At 40.9% G+C, this 18685-nt stretch overlaps 1 protein-coding gene across 7 annotated transcripts; it reads left to right on the top strand.

Annotated features, from left to right (window-relative positions):
- Window positions 1–290: 290 nt before the first annotated feature.
- Window positions 291–17291, top strand: LOC126643001 (scaffold attachment factor B1-like). Of its 7 annotated transcripts, none has more exons than XR_007629650.1 (21): window positions 291–592; window positions 1404–1491; window positions 2851–2915; window positions 3004–3282; window positions 4405–4467; window positions 5281–5308; window positions 6254–6752; window positions 7182–7231; window positions 7971–8071; window positions 9878–10027; window positions 10126–10226; window positions 10675–10811; window positions 11558–11646; window positions 12188–12324; window positions 12947–13240; window positions 13691–13828; window positions 14597–14636; window positions 14830–14903; window positions 15428–15540; window positions 16619–16685; window positions 16903–16982. XR_007629650.1 is itself a non-coding variant. In XM_050321099.1 (21 exons), exons 1-21 carry the CDS (start codon window positions 398–400, stop codon window positions 17027–17029), a joined length of 2874 nt encoding a protein of 957 aa, XP_050177056.1. In that variant the 5' UTR covers window positions 291–397; the 3' UTR covers window positions 17030–17291. The 7 variants fall into 7 exon arrangements, 4 of the variants coding, with proteins under 4 accessions (XP_050177056.1, XP_050177059.1, XP_050177058.1 ...); XM_050321099.1 differs by lacking the exon at window positions 14830–14903 and adding an exon at window positions 16302–16414 and having other exon boundaries at window positions 16903–17291; XM_050321102.1 differs by lacking the exons at window positions 3004–3282; window positions 14830–14903 and adding an exon at window positions 16302–16414 and having other exon boundaries at window positions 16903–17291.
- The last annotated feature ends 1394 nt before the right edge of the window (window positions 17292–18685 follow it).

Genomic DNA, 18685 nt, shown 5'->3' with positions numbered 1-18685 from the left:
GCAGGCGCTGGGAGGAGGGAGGGGGCGGGGCCTGGAGGGAGAATTGAGTGAAGGCTCCCACGCAGACGCAAAACGGCGACGTCCGCGTCAAGGACAGCTCGCGAGCTCTCGCACACGCGCCCACGGGGTCAGGGCGGTCTCGCCGCGGCATTCCCGCGGTGACGTATCGAAGCTTCAGCGCGCACGCGCCGTCATCACGGCCCTGGAGCGGAAGGAGCCGTAGAGCGCATGCGTCAGGGAGCGGGTAGGCTGCGCGCGCGCAGCGGCTCCTCCCGTTTCCGCCCCTTTCGCTCGGTTTCCTCCCCCGCGCCTCGGTTTTCCACCATTTTGTGCTGCGGCTTTTCCGCGTTGTTTTTATCCCGCCTCGCCCTGCGAGCGCGACTCGAAACGACGGCCTATGGCGGAGAGTCAATCAGCGGCCGGGCAGGGAGAGTCTGCGTCCCTGTGTGGCCCCGGGTTTCCCGGTTCGGAGTCCGAAAACCGGCGACGGCCGCTGAGCGAGCTGCGCGTGATAGACCTGCGGGCCGAGCTCAAGCACCGCAATTTGGACAGCGGCGGCAACAAGAGCGTCCTCATGGAGCGGCTCAGGAGGGTGAGCGGGGAGGCGCGCGGCTGAGGGGCGGGTGTACCCGGCGTGACCCGGGTCTGGCGGGCTCTGCCGAGGAAAATGGCGCCAAGGGGCCGAAGAGCGGCGGGGCCGGGGCTGCACCGGGAGCGGGAGTTCCGCGAAACCCGTTGCGACCGCTCCGTGCTTGACGGGGGAGACCCCGCGCTTAGACATCCTCGGAGCGAGCCCTTCTGTCACACAGTGGCGGTGGGTGTTTGTGTGCGAGCCGGGCGCTTTTATCTACGCGGCGAATCCGCTCCTGATATCCTAGACCTGTACAGCTCAGCGGGTCTGCTGTGCCACTCGGCCCAAGTGTTTTTAGCATGAGTTTTCCACCTTTCACTCAGTTCTTGCATTTATACTTCTGTGCACTGTCTACTAGGCTTTTTGTGTGATATTTCGTTCTAATATTTTTGTGGCTTTCTAGTTAGTAGCCTGTACAGTATATCAGAATGTTTGGTATGTTAGCAGAATGCGGAACACTTTCACTGAACTGATGCTTACCGTCTCCTAGAGGCGAGGTGTCACTGTTGCAAATGCTGTGTGATTGACTTCTGGCTGCTTTCCAGAAACTTTGTACCTACGTGCTACTGTTTCCTCCGTACTTGTTGCTTTGATCTGGTGGTTCCAGATCAGTGTTCCAGATTTGTGCATCCAAGTTGCTGGTTCAAAGCACCAGATTCTTGTTTTGAAATTTTTCAGCCTCTGATGTCCAGCTCCGAAACTCAGCAAAAATGCACAAATGAAATTTGTTATGTCTGTCTTAATATCTACCTTTGTCTACTCCTTCTACTAGGCTATTGAGGAGGAAGGAGGGAATCCTGATGAAATTCCAGTGGTTTCAGAAAGCATCATGAAGAAAACTCCAAAAAGAAGCAGCAAAGGTAAAGGGCAGTCAGAATCTCCACCCCATCTTCCTTGAGTTTTCAAGCAACTGTACTCATGAAATGGAACCTTGCTAATCCTTTCTTTGTTTTTCTTTTTGCTTGATTTTATTTTGGGCACTGTTGCTAAATGTTCCGCAGTCCCAAAGCTGTAGCTGATGTTACTTGCCTGAGGCAGATTTGTGCAAAAATGGTTCTCTGGAAGAAATGAAGCAGAACTGAATGTTCTGTTCCTTGGTTCTGACCTTTAATCCCATATTATTGGTACTTTTCTTTACACTTGTGCTCAGGTTTCTAGGGATGGGTGTTACAGTTAGCGGTCACTTATTCACAGAATAGAATGTAATTTAATAAGGCAGGAAATTATACTTGAAGGATCTGTTGGTTTGTTCTCAGTGTCCCCTGAAATTTGTAGCAGGAATTACTAAGTAACACTAAAGCAGTGTCTCTTTTTTTGTATTAGAGCTGAGCAGAATAACTAGGTTAGATTAAGTATTTTCATTTCTAATTTCGATTTACAAAAAAAGTAAATTTATGAGATGAGACTCAAATGTGTGCCCAACTAATTTGTTGGATCCACGTTTTTGTTGTTACATTCCATTTGGATTGATAGTGTGCCATTGCTTGCAGACTAAAATGTGTTAAATGGTTAGAGAGTAAATGTCACAGCTGTGGGTAAAAGCAGAGATTTTTGGTAATCACGTTCATTTTCAAGTCTCAGAAAAATACCCAACATGTGTTACAGCACTTTTAGTGTTGGGATGGAAATAAATGAAATGTTTCTTTAGGCTCTCAAGTCCCTTTCACCTTTTAAACGTAGTCCACTTGTAGTTTTTGAGGAAAATAAAATTAATAAAAAATGAAACAACTACTTAGCTCTGAGTTTGAGGAGTTACCATTTCATGCCGAAGCTGGCACACTGTTTTCAGTTGTGGCAGTTTTGATGTGGCAAGTCCAGCCGGTGCACAGAGCAGTGCAGTAACACTCACAGGGAGAGGGATTTTTTTCATTGGTTTGTGTTGTGCTTTTTGTTAGGTTGCCTTTTCTTTTTTCTTCTAGTAAGTGTCTGTAAAAAAATGAAAGTTGAGATAATGAATTGCTGCAATCTCAGCTGAGCCAAATGTTCTGGGGAGTGCACAGTGATGCTTCTTGAATTCTTACCAGACGCTGGGCTGTAGCGTGTGTGTGTCAGTTACTGAACTGGAACTGATATGAATGCTCGGTTGTGGGAAATAAGGCTAAAGCAGATAACTAAATTGAATGGAATCCCAACTCTGATGAAAAAGTAAGAGTTAAAGAGTACATATATATATATATATATTTACTCTCTTTTCATTCTAATGATCATAATGTTGTTAGGACGTAGACCAGAGGAAGAGGGAGTAGAAGACAATGGCCTGGAAGAGGACTCGGGAGATGGACAGGTATGTGATGCTGGGTTTGAAGCAAAGTAATGACAGCATTGCTTTTAAGTTGCAATGACTATTACATGTACTTTTTTTCTTTTTACAGGACGATATTGAAGCAAGTTTGGATAACTTGCAGGATATTGACATGATGGATATTAGTGTGTTAGATGAAGCTGAAATAGATAATGGCAATGTGGTAGATTGCGGAGAGGATTACAGTGCTCATAATATTCTTGACTCGCTGTCTGATAGTAAAGAAAATGCTGATGCAGAAGTGAAAGAATTTCCAGATCAGCCTGCACAGTATGCTGTAGGTAACTTGGAGGCATCCCCACAATTTTCAGAAATTAAAGAAGAATCAAGAGAAATACCAATAGTGATGGTATGCATCTCTTATGTGTGTGGAATCAGATTTTTTTTTTAAAATTTATTTATTTATGAATTAAATAGCAAAATGGTAGCTAAAGAATACTTGGAATGATTTGGGACTCTACTGGTTCTTATGGCCATTGCATTTTCTTTTACATACTTACGCAAATACGATTCTTTATTTTAAAATACTTAGATGTTGTTTGTACAAACGTGAATGTATGAAGTAATAGTGGTCCAGAAAGCATTTGTATTTAATCACGCTTTGAACTCTGCTTTACCTTATGTTTACATTCCCATTTTCACATCTTTATTTTAGAGAACGTGTGAGGCATACAAATGCTGTAGCTTATTTTGTTCTCTTCAGTTGAACAGCAACATTCAGGGAACTATATTCTATGTTATTTTTCTGTTAAGGTTGGGTCTTGAAGTTTCTCAGTTATTGAAAGTATGTTGGCTTTCCATGTTTGTCTGGAATCAAGTGTGAATCTCCTGAAGTGTATAACACAGCATTTTAAGAAAGTTATTTCTGCCCCATCTAAGAGGGAGAATAGCTCTTTGTTGTGTGTGCACGTTGTGTCATAAGTCTGGACTACAAGATTCTAAAGTTGTGTGGTTCCCCTGTCCTGATCTGAAAGTTGCGGAGATAAGCTTGAGCCCCTATCCCCAAGCATATCCTTGTCCTACATGAGTCAAATTGAAATACTGGGAAACTAGGTTTTCACAGTGACTAAATTGCTTGAGGCCTGGCCACCTCCCATGGTCTGCTATTTACCACAGAAAAAGGAAATAGTTGTCAAGTCACATAGGCTCTTTGGCTCTGTGTTGCTGTAAATAACAGAGATACAAGTCAGAGAAAGTTTTCTGTTGGAATCCCCATACTTAAAAGATCTGTGTGAGCTGACCAACATAGTTAAGAGGTAATGATAAAGCTTATCCAGTCAGTGGAGATCAGGAAGATTCATGACGGTCATTGCTCAGTTTTTACCTTTATTGGTTGTTTTATGTGCTAGATATATTTGCTTAATACTAGTTGTCAGTGAAAACAAAATCTTCGGTTTCTCATTCAGGTTTCACTCACAATATTCTTTTATAGATAACAAAATGTCTTCCTTTTTTTTGTTTTTTTTTAAAGGTAGAGTTTGAAGATGTTGGAAACAGTTTAGATGCTCCTTCATCAAATTTAACCGTAATAAAGGTAAGTGGTAGCCAGTTTTTCTTTACCAAAAAAAACCCCATAAGATATACCATATAAAACTATATGTCGAAACAGTGTATGTACACAGTGGGTGCATTCTTATTCTGCAAAGAATAGGAACTAATGCCATTCTAATTTACTCATGTGCACAAGGATCTATATATCTCTTAGGATGTATTTATGTATATGTGATGTATGTAGCATACTGAGTTTGGTGGTAGATTTGATTCCTTTTATCTGATGTATATACCAACTCAGTGCTTTACGTTAGGTTTGACTTCCTTTAAAAGTGGAGGTATCCCATGTTGTCAAGAAAGCTGATATTGTCTATTCCTGAAATCCTGACCTTGTTTCCAGATCACTCGTGGTAGGTTAAGGACACGAGTAGATTAAGGACATTGGCTCCAGGTGAACCTGGTGTTTCTATTGATCTTGTTTTCAGAAAGGAGACTTCACAAAGTATGTTGTAGAGAAGGGTAACATGAAGATAAGCTTTCCTCTGTGCTGCTTATGTTTGTTGACTTATTTACTGATGTGAATGTGCACCATGAGTTCAACAGGGGTCTGAATTTGAGAAACACTAAAGTTTTTACACACTTCCTAAAACTTTGAGGATATTAAAAACTCACGTTAAACCTTCTGAGAAATTTATTTACAGTTCAACATTTTCAAAGCTGAAATAGGTTAAATTATACTAACGCTTCCCTTAAGTTCTGCTGTGTATTGGGTGGTTGAAAGTTGTCATTCAGAAAAACGGCTTGACTTCTTATGAAATAGTGATATTTCTCCTTTTTAAAATCTTTTTCACTGTAGGAACTTGAAGAGTTACCTTTGGAGCCAGGTACTGTTTGGGGTTTTCTGTTTGGTTGGTATTTTTTGTTTTTCTTGGTATTTTTTAATGAGAAAAGAGTTTTGGGCATTTAAACAGTTTCATTCTTCATTTAGGCTTTTTGCGTCCCTATTTTTTTTTTTTTTAATGTATTACTGTAGTGTTCATTTTTATGGTGGACAATCCAGGTCAATGCAGGGTCATAGAGATTGGAAACCTAGTAATATCACCAGATCTGTGAATAACCACCTTTTGAAAACGTGTTTAATGCGATGGAATGATTCCATAGAACTGTTACTACAGAGTGGAGTTAAGGAGCGAGCCTTAAAGATGTAAAGGTTCTGAAAACAGATCTTGTGATATCACACTGTACAGCAGTTCTATAAACATAATACAGGAGTGCAGGCAGTACAGAACTCTGGTACAGAACACACATTAAAAAGTAACGGGACTTAAGAAGAAGGAATACACTGTCATCACAGGAATTTACTACAGATCCTATTCGCTTTCTGGACTGCAAACATACTCGTGCACCATCAGAAGATGCCCAGTTCTCATGTTGGACTGTCTGCTAAAAGAATTTCACAGAAATTTGAAAATTGAACTCTCAGTGCCTTGATACGTTCAGTTAAGCATCTGGGACTCTGGAAGCTAACTCAAGAAGAAATAAGAGCTGAAGGATTTCATGAAGAATGTGGAGGATGAACCAGAAGTTTTTTGTTAAATCTGTGGGGGCATTTTTCTTCCCTGTTATCGTTTGAGGGCTGATTTGGTAGTTTGCCAGAAAGCAGTTAGCGTAGTACTTTTAACACTGTGTACACTAGGGTTTTCCAATCTCTGTGTAGCTTAGAAGTTCTCTTGGTGTTAGTGTGGCAGCCATGCCAGTTCCACATTTGTGATTGCTGTATTTCCCTGGTGATTAAATCTTGTGCCATTCTATTCCTGTTAAATCCGTAGAAAATGAGAAAATACTCGACATTTTGGGGGAAACTTGTAAATCTGAAGTACTTAACGAAGAAACTTCCGAAGTGGAGCGGCCACATGCACAGGAAGCAAGTATCGTGGTGCCAGGCAAGAGGCTGGCGGAGGAAGAGGACGCTCTTGCTGCCGCTCAGTTGGAGGAAGATGCTTTAGATTTGGACAGCAAATCGGCACAAGCTATGGCAAGGAAGGAAGCAAAGCGTTTAGTTGTAGCAAAAGGGGAGACATGTGAACAGACACTAGAGGAAGAGAAGCCGGACTCTGAATCTTTAGTAGTAGAAACCCTAAGCGATCAGAGTAGCAAACGCTCCCAAGGCCTGGAAGCCTCTAGTGGGGAAACAGCGGCAAAAGGCGCAGGTCCCGAAGCCAAAGATAGCAAAGAAGATGCCAAGAGAACAGAAGACAAAGCTAATTCTGAGGAATCCCCTGCTACTAAAGAGTCCTCAGCCAGTGAGGGCGGTGATCAGAAAAAGAGGTTTGTTTTTTCTCCGTTATAGACCAGATACTATCTTTTATCATTGGTCGTTAAGTGATGCGAATAAGCTGTTTCCTTCAATTGGCCACCGAGACTGATGAAATTGTAGCCTGTTCCTAAAGAGTGTGTTTTATTTCTTCATGTGCAGATATTTTTAATTTTTTTTTTAAACACAGTGGGTTTGATTTCTTTCCTGCCTCAACCTTCAAAGGTTGTTCTCCCAAATTACTCTTATTTCTGTCATATGCAAAATAGAATTGTCTGTTTACGGGTACAAATCCCTAATTCCTGTCATCCTTCTATAAATTTGTATATATAGTGTTTAGTTTGGAACTAATTTACTGGTAGGTATCCAATTTTAGTAAACTGTTTAGAATTAATGTTCTTTTAGCATTCAGTTGATTGAATAATGTGGTGTTTTGTCTCTAGCCCTGTTGAGGAGAACAGAGATAGAAAGATAATCTCAAAGGATGAGAAAGGTATGTACGTAGGTTTTTTGTGGTGTGTGATTTTTTTTTTTTTTTTTTTTTAAATATACAAGGGACCAGAAAAAAATGTTATGGGGTCAAATCTAACCGTTACTTGTGAGTTAACTCTGCTTCTTTTTGTGTCTTGTTCATTCTTTAACCATGTGCTTGTCTTCATTGTAATAGTTAAGTTGGAGTTCCACTAGCTTCATGAATGGTATTAGGTACCAGAAAGACCAGGATTTGTCTGAAAAATCTTAACAGATTACTGAATCTCTAGGTTTATACTCTGTGTGGTAATTCTGGTGGGGACTGTTAATTCAGTGAATCTTCAATGCACTTATCACACAGGCCTTCAAAGTTTAGCTTAAAAATTTCAGTTCATGTAACTTCTGTAACCTTACTGACCAAAAAATTTCAGGGTTTTGTTGGTTTTTTTGTTTGTTTTATAAGGAGCCTCTTGTGAATCAACATTTGTTACTTTGTAATTCTCCTAGAAGTGATTGAAGTACAGGAAGAAAACATGTATCTGAAAACACATTAAGACTGTTCAAATGTACAGTAAGCCCAGAGTTCAGAAGTTAATTTTTGCAGGCTCCGGTGTATTGATTTTAAGAATGAATGTAAGAGGTATCAGTGAAATGCATTTGAAAAGTTTTATGAGGAAAAGAAGTTGATTTTGTAGGAGTCCTTTGCATTGTTGCATTTGTCTGCTACATGGTCTTTTATGTCTGGCTTTTTTGTACCTCAGGCCGTGTGGGTAGCGGTTCTGGCAGAAATTTGTGGGTTAGTGGACTTTCATCCTCTACTAGAGCTACAGATTTGAAGAATCTTTTCAGCAAGTATGGAAAGGTATGTAAATTAAGAGATCATTTTATCAATATAAGAAGCTGACCTTAAATTTAGATCTTACTTTCCCTGATGAATAACTGGGTAGCGAAGTACTTAACTTCCATGTGTTCTTTTGAAACTCTGTATCTGAAAGTGGCATACTTCATAAAGAAGGTTGTCTGAATAGGAGGGGTGGGGAGGAGAAATCCAGTTTGCAGAGAATATCTGTGCAGATACCTGCAAAAATGAGGCAGTTCTTAATAGGAGAGACTGGTAGATTGTCATGTAGCACGCTGTAATCTAATTATATGTCTTGAGAGCTGGTTTAAATTGTTCCATGTCAAGAAGTATTCCTTTGAGAAACCTAGTTTTTGAGGGCAGGTTTCCATTTGTTCTGCGGTACCCACTGGCATACAAGAGCTGCGATTGTGGAAGGGAACTCCTTGTGTGACTATCTACCCTTGTACCAAATACACTTCTGAATGTAGTATTAAATGTTTGTGTCACTATGTGCGTGCCTCTGGCTGTCATGAGGTTGTCATCTGTGGATTGAAGCTAGCACAGATGTGCCGAAAGAAAAGAGAAAATGGTAGTAATTTTGTTTTTTCAGTTTTGATTATTACACTCCCCACTTCCCATAATAATAATGGCCAGTCTTCGCGAGCGAAGATCCGGGGAAGGTCTTTCCACCTTCCAGCCTGCGCATTGGATTTTTTAGGTGAGACACAGTGTGCGCGGAACTGAGCCCACCCTTTAATCCTAAGGTTCATCTGCCGGGGCCAAGCGAGCTTGGACGGTGGCAGCGAGGTCCTCAGGACGTAGGTGGGTTGCCTTTAAGGGCTAACGAGCTCCACCTGCCCGGGAGTGGCCCTGACCGGGAATCGAACCCGGGTCTCTGCGGTGACAGTGCGGCGCCTTTACCACTAGACCACCAGGGGCTCCCCACTTTCCATATCTACATATATATTTCTATATAGATATGTTCCTTAAGTTATTGACCTACTCAGTGACTTGAAGATGAATTTTGTCAACCGATTATGACGGTGGTCTCTTTTTTCGGCAGAGCTGTAATCAACAATCTGTTCCATGATCGAATTTAGCTGTTTCATAGAATTTTGCGCTAATTTTGTACATTTTTGTGAACATGTGTAATAACGTTAAATTTGAGCCTTTTCTGCTGCGTTTTGTTTCTGTTGACATGGGCGTAACCATTGCTCACATCATCCTCTGTATAGTAGTCTTTAGTGAGGCACTTCCAGCACAGGGCTGGCCCAGCAATATAGAGGTCAAGTTAAAACAATGACCTTTCTTTTGCTGTCTGTCAGACAAGCTTAGTGATGTGTTCTTCTGAGAATGCTGATGGAATATTCTGTGCTAAGAATATTTCCTGCCTGTTACAAGTGGATAGGTGCTATACTGTGTAGTACTGGTAGACAGGTGCTGAAGAATGAGGGACAGAGTTCTAGTAGGGCCTGAAACAATATGACAGGGGGAAATGGTTTTGAACTAAAAAGGTAGATTCAGACTAGATATAAGGAAGAAATTTTTTATGATGAGGGTGGTGGAAACACTGGCATTGGAACTCTAGTTGCCCATAGTGGTGATAGATACCACATCCCTGGAAACATTCAGGACCAGGTTGGGTGGGGCCTTGAGCAACCTGCACTAGTTGATGTCCCTGCCCATAAGAGGGCATTGGACTAGGTAGCCTTTAAAGGTCGTTTCAAACCTAAACCATTCAATGCTTTCATGAAATGGTGATTAAATTAGAATTTTAGTGGCAGATCTGCAAACACAAGGTGTTTTTTTTTTATTTCCTCCACAAAGGTGGTGGGTGCAAAAGTAGTCACCAACGCTCGCAGTCCTGGTGCTCGCTGCTACGGCTTTGTAACAATGTCAACATCTGAGGAGGCCACTAAGTGTATTAATCATCTCCACAGAACAGAGCTGCATGGCAAAATGATTTCTGTGGAAAAGGTAAGTGGTAGTTATTTTGTGACAGTGTAAAGAAAATAGAAGAATGTAACTTTAATGTCTGTCTCTCACTATACAATTATTTCTGGCTAAATTTCTAGGCAAAAAATGAACCAGCTGGAAAAAAGCCTTCAGACAAAAAGGAAGGCGAAACAAGGAAGGAAAAAGACAGGCACCATTCTGCAGAGTCCAAATCTGAGAAGTAAAGTGCTGTTTTGTATTTTTATACATTTAAAGGCTACTCATTTGAAATACAGCCATGTAACCAAGATGAACAGTAACTGCTAATTCTTGATTTTCTCTTTCATGTTGCATCTGAAATAGGAGTAATACTTGAAATTGGTGTTCTACAGCAGCAAGGCCATCTTAATTGGCCCTCTGCTCAGAAATACAAAGCTCTTTAGGGTTAGTATCAAAACTGGTTATATTAGGAGATAGTAAATCAACTTGTTTCTAGATAAACCATTGTTTTTATCAGTCACTTGTCCTCTAATCTGACTCTGGCTTGGTCTCCTCTTTTAACTGACAAATATTTCTATGATTTAGTCTGTCTTCTTGATAGACTGTTGGTGTGGTTAGCAAGTGATACTTTAAATATTTGTTTTTGAAGTGGTTTGTTGCTTTTGAAAGAGGCATTTTTCCTTTTGTAGGTCATTTGGTATTAAGAAGGAGGAGAAGACTGACAAAAAAGATGATGCTAAGAAATCAGAAAAAGATGAAAAAGAAGGAAAAGAGAAAGAGGAACAAAAGACTGCATCTTCTGATAGATCTAGGGCAAACAAATCGGGTAATGCTAGCTGTCTTTCAGAAATGCTTTCAAAGACATTTAGAAAAAAATTGGTCTGAAGAATATGGTGGCTGTGACAAAACTTTTACTTTACATCCGAAAATATTTCCTTTTTATGCTTAGTAGGAAATGGAAGAACAAGTGTAAACATTCAGAATTGCAGCTAATTCGTAGACTTCAGCTTCTGTAAACCTCAGTGTTCTTATTAGATTTGATTGCTAGTTCAGTAAAAAGACCATAAAGCTTAGTAAGACTGAGGTTTTCTTAGTGTACAAAAACCAACATCAGAAAATACCTTGAAAACTTTGACTTAACTTTGCTGTAAGTTCCTGGCGTTCTTTCATAATTACTGGACTTTAACTACTCCTAACGTTAAACCGTGAGTTTTATGGAACTATCACTGGATTTAGACCTGACACAGTTTGTAGTTCTATGTGCCCCCTTTTTTTTTTTTTTCAGTCTGTGACAAAGGGACGTATTTTGCAGACAAGAGAATTAAATTAAATTTGCTTGCTTTGTCATCCCTGCCAGAAAATACTACTGTAATTTTGTGGTAGCTTTACCGCCCCTATCCTCAACTTGGCCAAATCTTGGTAAACTATTGAAATCATAAATAAGTTCCATAAGTAGTTGAAAACCTCAATAAAATAACTTTTTACTGTTTGGTGTCTTCACAGTTTAAAATCTTGCAAGAATTGTTGAATGTTTTGTGTATTATTTATTTTTGGATGTATTTGGTTTTCTAGCGAGTCGAGGAACCGAAAGGACAGTGGTAATGGATAAATCTAAAGGAGAGCCAGTTATTAGCGTGAAAACCTCTGCATCCAAAGAGAGGGTAAGTCCAACTTTCAGAGAAGCTTTTGTGTAAAAATAGGTGTCAAATAGCTTTATACACTTATAGTTGAAGGGGGTCTTGCCTTCATGTTGGTACATTTATGCTTTTATTACTCTCTGGAGAGCATTAAGATGTAAATGGTGTGGCAAAGGGTAAATGTTTCTGTTTCACCTTCTTTATAGTTTTTCACTGCTGTCCTAGTTGAAGAAGTAGAATTGCAATATGAAAATGTTGTTAGGATGTCTTTCCCCAAGTTTGAAATATAGTTTGTGGTGACCATAAAAGTATTGTATTATTTGCCATCAGTGCGAGTCAGGTCATGTGCTCCTACTATTTATATGTATTTAAATGCTTAAGAAGTTTTAGCCAAATTTGGCATACTTTTCCCTCACCTACTTTTTCCTGGCACTCCTGACATTGTTTGCCTCTTCTAAGGTACCATAGTCTGTTTTGTTCAGGTTGACATAAAGTAGGCATTTCCTAGACATTTTAGCAAAAAGTGCATTATGTTCAGCTAACATATTCGTTTGATTCAACTCAGAGTACAAAAAGCCAGGATCGCAAATCTGAGAGCAAAGAAAAGCAAGATATTTTATCGTTTGATAAAATCAAAGAACAGCGAGAACGTGAACGTCAGAGACAGAGGGAGCGAGAAATCAGGGAAACAGAAAGACGCCGGTGAGTCTTCCCAGTTTTGCTCTAAACTTTGAGTGGTACTTCTTTTTACCTCCCCTCCCTTACATGTTTTGTGTTTTGAACAGGCTTGCAAAGTAGTGTTGTCCTGACCCTCCAACAGGGGTATCTCAGATTCATTTGATATTAATCTCTTGGTAAAACAGACATAATACCAGACAATGAAGGGTTTTACTACCAAAATCAATGTTCTCAACCTGTGCATTTCAAGAGACTTTTGTAGGTTATGTGTTCCACTTAGTCAGATTTGTATTTCCATGGTTTTTTCCTGGAAGCTTGTAAATACTTTTTGTTTGTCAGACTTGTGTCTTGGGACATACTCTCTTTGAAAGCTTTTTCAGATCTGACTTAGAGTAGATATTGTTTCTTAGGCACTTTTCAAATGCTCACCTTTGTTTTTTCATGTGGACTTTTTTACTTTCCGGTAATCTAAACTGCTGTTATTTAACTGGGAAGAGATAATTTGAGTTTAAGCAGCTAATGGGAAGAACATAGAAACTAAAAACAAAAGGGCAAAAGCAAAGAAGAAACTCCACCCAAAACAAAGAAACAGTAAAGCTTAGGATTAAGATTCTCAGTTGAAACCAAAGTATCTCTTTTAAATTAGAGAGAGAGAGAGGCGAGATCGAGAGCAACGTCTTCAAGCTATTCATGAACGGGATGAAAGACAGAGGCTCCAGAGAGAGCGAGAACGACTGGAATTTCAAAGGCAGCGTCTTGACAGAGAGCGCTTGGAGAGAGAGAGGTTGGAGAGAGAAAGAATGCACATAGAGCAGGAAAGGAGACGAGAACAGGAGCGAATCCAGAGAGAGAGGGAAGAGCTGCGACGTCAGCAGGAGCAGCTACGTTACGAACAGGAAAGACGATCTGCCATGAGAAGGCCTTATGATCCTGATGGCAGGTAATGATAATGGCAGTGACATTCCAAACTCTTCAGAGTACTCTTGATAAAGCAATCATGGAAGCTTGAAACTGAAAGTCTATTTACATGTTGCTTTTAACACCTGGTCGAGCTTGTATACTTGTAAGCAGTGGTTTATTACAGGAGGTTTATTCTTATTTCTCAAAGAGGAGTGATCGAGAATAGTAACTATCAACTCTAAAGCAGGATTGCTAGTAGGAAGAGATACTCATTCTCTTCTCACATCAGCACAAGCTGAAATTAGCTTCGTGTATCATTTCAGTACATCTGGTTTTCTCTGAAACCAAAAGGTGATTCCTTCTTAATGCACGTAGGGTTTTAATTATAAATAAAAAGTAATAGTTTAGGTAATTGGATAGGTTTGATATCAAGAGAGCAGGAAAGGGAAGATTGTTTTGCGATTACTAATAATGGTGACCACTTTTGCAGGCGAGATGACCCGTACTGGCCAGAGGCGAAGCGAATGGCAATAGAGGATAGGTATCATTCTGAATTTAGTCGTCCAGACCGATTCCACGACTTTGACCACAGGGATCGTGGACGATACCAAGACCATTGTTTGGACAGGTTGGCAAGACAGTATCTTTTCTTCCTAAACCTGCATGGAAGTTTGGTGTCTTTTTGGGGCTCACCTAATGGCTTGAAGGGTGTCAGAAGAGTAAAACAGATGACCCTTGTGCATTTCTCATGTCTAATTTCGTATGTGCTTGCAGTCCTTTGTTTTCATGGGTTAGGGACATATCAGAGGCTGCGTAAAGATTGTAAACCAAGTCCTAATGTAGTCTGCCGTGATGCTAATGGAGATACTACAGCTTCTGTGTAATTACAGCACATGTGCAAGTCTGGTTTGTGAATCCCTGTTTGTTAACCTAAGACTTAGCCTTTTGCTTTAAAACTTTCTGTATTTTCATCTTTGCAGCTTGGTTAATGCAGATTTTTAGCTCCGCAGAACGGAAACATGTTTTCTGCGTAGTGCCATTGAGACTTCTGTTTTGCTCTCAAAGGATCTTTGGTGAAAACTATACTACTTTGTTTTTGCTTGTAACTCATTTCTGATACTGGTAGGTTCACTCAGTATTCTCAGTATGGTGTCACTGAGTACCTGACTATGCCCCTCAGTGATGCTTTGCTTACCCATGTTACACTGATAGATGCTACTTTCGTCTCTTTTTATGCTGTGAAACAAGAACTCCTTTGAGTATCTTGCCACTGAAGAAACGTTGGCTTCCAGATTTATGGCCTAATGAAGATGAATTTTCGTGCGCTATTTCATGCAGACATTGGAATTATGATTACTGTGTTGATTCAACTGAATTTGCCCTTTTTTTGTTCCAGAAGAGACTGTACAAGAGGAATACCAGATCGAGATGGGCAGGTGCGTTAGAACCAAATAACTGCTTCCGTGAAAAAACCAAACAAGCCGACCCCAAAGCAGAAAGAACACAGTGCTCATGCAACCTAGTTCTTAAACAGTCACCACTGGGTTTAAACTGAGCAGACGTTCAAGCAGCAACTAATTTTGTAGGCTAATGTGCGTAAAGTAAGTTACTATGTTATCTGCTTGCTAGGGTGGTAGCCACAGATACGGGCAGGGGGAAACCTCCGAGCGATGGGAGCTACGGTACAGCATCCTTTCAGGCTGGTATGTTGCAATAAAAGTTTTCTGGTTAACCATCTTAGGTGTTAAGAGATAGTTGCTGTAGTTTCTTAGCTGGTGAAGGATCCCTTCTGTCACATTTATCTGAATGGTTTGTAGGAAATAACTAGTGTCGTGATGAAACAAGGCAGATGACTCGGACAGGTATGAAAGCCAATACCACAAAGGTATTCAAAACCTTTCATTTCTGAAGAGAGGTGGGAAGGAGGCAGATAATCTATGTAAAAATTAACAATCTGGAGCCAGAATGTAAGCGTTAAAAAATGCTAACAAACAGAAAAGACTTCTCCCACCAGTGAGCAGAGCAGAATATGAACTGTGAAACAAAATAAATGGCTAGAGTGAACCCTGCAAAGTAGCAACAGTGGAACCAGTAAAAAAATGAGTCTGCTACCATTTTGTTTTCTGACAGCTGATAGAAAGGCAACGTCCAAGAGGCTGAATTTTCGCAATCGGAAAAGAAAATCTGTGTTTGTTCTTAGCATAACTGAGTACCATTTGCCTTTCAGCATTATCCAGATGAACGCCATGGAGGGCCTGATCGTCACTCCCGGGATAGTTGGGGTGGCTATGGGTCTGACAGAAGAATGAGTGAAGGGAGAGGGATACCCCCACAAACCCGGTTAGTGCTTGTGAAATAAGGAAAGGGATTGTAGTTAAAATTTTAGAGCTCAGTGAACCTTTGAAAGATGACAGCGGAAGCAGTTTGACAAGTGCGAATCCTTTCTCCAGGAAGTTTCTTTGAGCATCTGGAGGAGCAAGAAATTCATATGTGTAGCTCCCACATGCATCAGGAGAACGGAGCATTGTAGTGAATAAATGCTGCTCAGTTAGCTTGTAACTGTGGTTGTCTTGTAAATAACTTTCACGTCTACAGGTGAGATTCAGTCACATACCAGATGCTCCAGTAAGGCCTGAAAAAGTCTCATTTATGGCTAGTGGTCAGGTTTTAAGGAAGTTGAGTGAGTGTTTCTGCAACGGTGGGGGTGGAGGACTGACTCATGTAGAATCACAGTGGTTTCTCTTTAAACCCGTTAGTCGAGCTGGGCATATTCCAGAAGCATAATGTTCAGTTCTATCTCAATACACCAGACAGAGGAATGGCAGCCAATGAATTGTTCCATATGTAAGTTCTCAGTCCATTGTAATATCAGTGATGTCGCTGTAGATCAGAAAGACGAGTTTTGTTGTGTGAAGGATGCTGTTCAGCAAGTTTCTCGTTGTTTCACTTTCACTAGTTTTTATTGCAATGATTGGGTGGGTATAGCTACAGCTTGATTAACCGTTTAACGCACTTTTGTATGGGGTATGGTGTTTGGCTTTACCCTCTGCTGCTAAATGGATAGGGGACATACCTAGAAGATGTTCTTTTATTTTTTTAAGAGATGGACGTGACTGGGGAGATCATGGTCGAAAGTTAGAGGGGCACCAAGATCGTACATGGCAGGGAAATGTGGATGGAGGAATGATGGGACGGGATCATGAGAGATGGCAAGGTACACTTGCTGCTTACCAGTGTGATCGTGGTTTTTTCTGTGAATTACTGCTGCTGAACTTCTAGTGGTAGTTAAATTACGGAGAAAGCAAATAAAATTCTGGGAACAAGGTGACTTTTTAATTAGGAAAACACAAAAACCTGTGTTTTTTGTGGTTTTGTGTTTGTTTTCTTTTTTGTTGTTGTTTTTGTTTTTTTAAATTAGGTGGTGATAGAAGCATGCCTGGTCAGTCAGGACCAGGCCACGGGATGAATCGAGGAGGGATGTCGGGGTAAGAATTTCTGTCAGAGTGCTTATAATGTTTTTATGACAGTTGATTGATCTCTGTACAAGAAATTCCTGTGCCAATTGTGAAAAATACTTTCAGTTTCTGTGTAACTATGGATTGGCAAGGGGAAAAAAACCCCAAACTAAACAAACATCTTTTCTCAGTCACAATAGTATTAACTTTTCTGGGCAATGTTGAATTTGTCTGACCTTGTTTTTAGACGTGGAAGCTTCACACAAGTTGGAAACCAGAGCCAGATGATGCTGAGTACTGGAATCCAAGGTGCGTTTGCGGGCCAGGAACGGACAAACAGACTGACTGAACCCCGTTTTAGCCGCCGCTACTGAAAGCACTGTACATACACATGTTTGTTTTTTTTTTAATGCCAGATTACAGTGGTCAGGAATTTTATTAAGCAGGGTCACCTTGAATTTGTGATTATAAAAAAGCAAGACTGCTTCTGCATTGTAGCCAAATATGATGTCAAATTGGTTTGGTTTATTTTTTGTTTTGTTTGTAATAAACGTGATGTTTGTCAAACATCACCTCGATTTCTGTAAGTGAAGCATTCCATTTTTCAAAAATAATAAAATCGGTGTTTGGCTACTACTTTGTTGTTTCTAGAGTCTTTGGCAATATGCCTCTCATGAGGGAAGTAAAAGTCAGTAAGGAGACCATCTGCTTTTATCAGAGTTAGGGGTTAGGGTTAAGGGTGAGGGTTAGGGTGGTGAGGGGTTAGGGTTAGGGTTGGGCTTAGGGTTAGTTAGGGTATGGGTTAGGGCTAGGGTTGGGGTTAGGGGTTAAGGTTATTTTTAGTCTTTTTTCTGGGTTATTTTTAGGGTTTGGGTTAAGTTTATTTTTATTTGGGTTAGGGTTATTTTTAAGCTTTTTTTCCGAATTATTTTTCTGTTTAGGGAAAAGAAAGCTCCAGCACAAGGGTGGGTGAGAAAAGCCCATGGCCCTCAGGTGGGGCTTTGAATTCCTTGGAGAAATGGGTCTTGTCAAAGGGCTCAGGCCCTTTTGATTGCTAGAACAGTGAACTCCCCAACTATCACTCAGCCTTTTAAAACAGACACCAGGTCTACCCGCCTATAAGAGACCAGGTCTACCCTATCTACAGAGAAAGGAGGTCTACCCCCCTATATGAGACCAGGTCTACCCTCTCAAACAAGACACCAGGTCCACCCGCCAAAAAGAGACAAGATCTACCCTTTCAAAAAGACACCAGGTCTACCCTTTCAAAAGGCACCAGATCTACCAGCCATAAAAAAGGAGAACAAGTCTATCTGCTTAAAAATAGAGAACAGGTCTGCCTGTTAAAACAAGGAGAACAGGTCTACCTAGCTAAAAAACCAGAACAGATCTACCTGCCTAAAAAAAAAAAACAGGTCAACCCATTAAAAAAAAAAAAGAAAGTGTACCCACTTAAAAAACAAGAACAGGTCTACCCCTTAAGGTGAACAGGTCTGCCTGTCAAAAAAGGAGAACAGGTCTACCCCCTAAAAGAGTCCGTGAGGAGGGAGGAGGGTGCAAGGAGCAGCACAGGATCAGAGCCCATGGAGGCTGCAGCAGAGGAGGGTGTGCAGGAGCCAAAGGGCAGCTGAGGCCATTCCCCAGGGAATGCCAGATCCTGACGTCTCTGCCCACTTAGGGAAAAGTGCCAACATTGCCCAAGTGTTCCATGCCAAAGCAGAGTCCTCTCCAAAAAGCAGAAAGTAGGGAAAAGATGAAGGGAGCAATGGGCAGAAAAGGTGGTGATTTGGCAGGTGTGTTTTGAAATGCCTTTTGTCCAGGCTGGGAATTTGCTAGGTGTCGAGCAGCGATTGGTCTGGTTTTTCCCCCCAAAGTGTCCATTCCCTCCCCAAAAGATGTCCTTTTGGCCTGCAGAGGTGCATTACCAAGGAAAACCACAAGACGGAGACACTGAGCAAAAAGAGACCAGGTCTACCCATCAAAAGAAGGAGACCAGGTCTACCCGTAGAAAAAGGAGAACAGGTCTACCC

The sequence above is a fragment of the Myiozetetes cayanensis genome, unplaced genomic scaffold, assembly GCF_022539395.1.
Source record: "Myiozetetes cayanensis isolate MyiCay16 unplaced genomic scaffold, myiCay2020 scf26, whole genome shotgun sequence".
Taxonomy (NCBI): Eukaryota; Metazoa; Chordata; class Aves; order Passeriformes; family Tyrannidae; genus Myiozetetes; species Myiozetetes cayanensis.
This window is presented reverse-complemented; position numbering and strand designations above follow the sequence as displayed.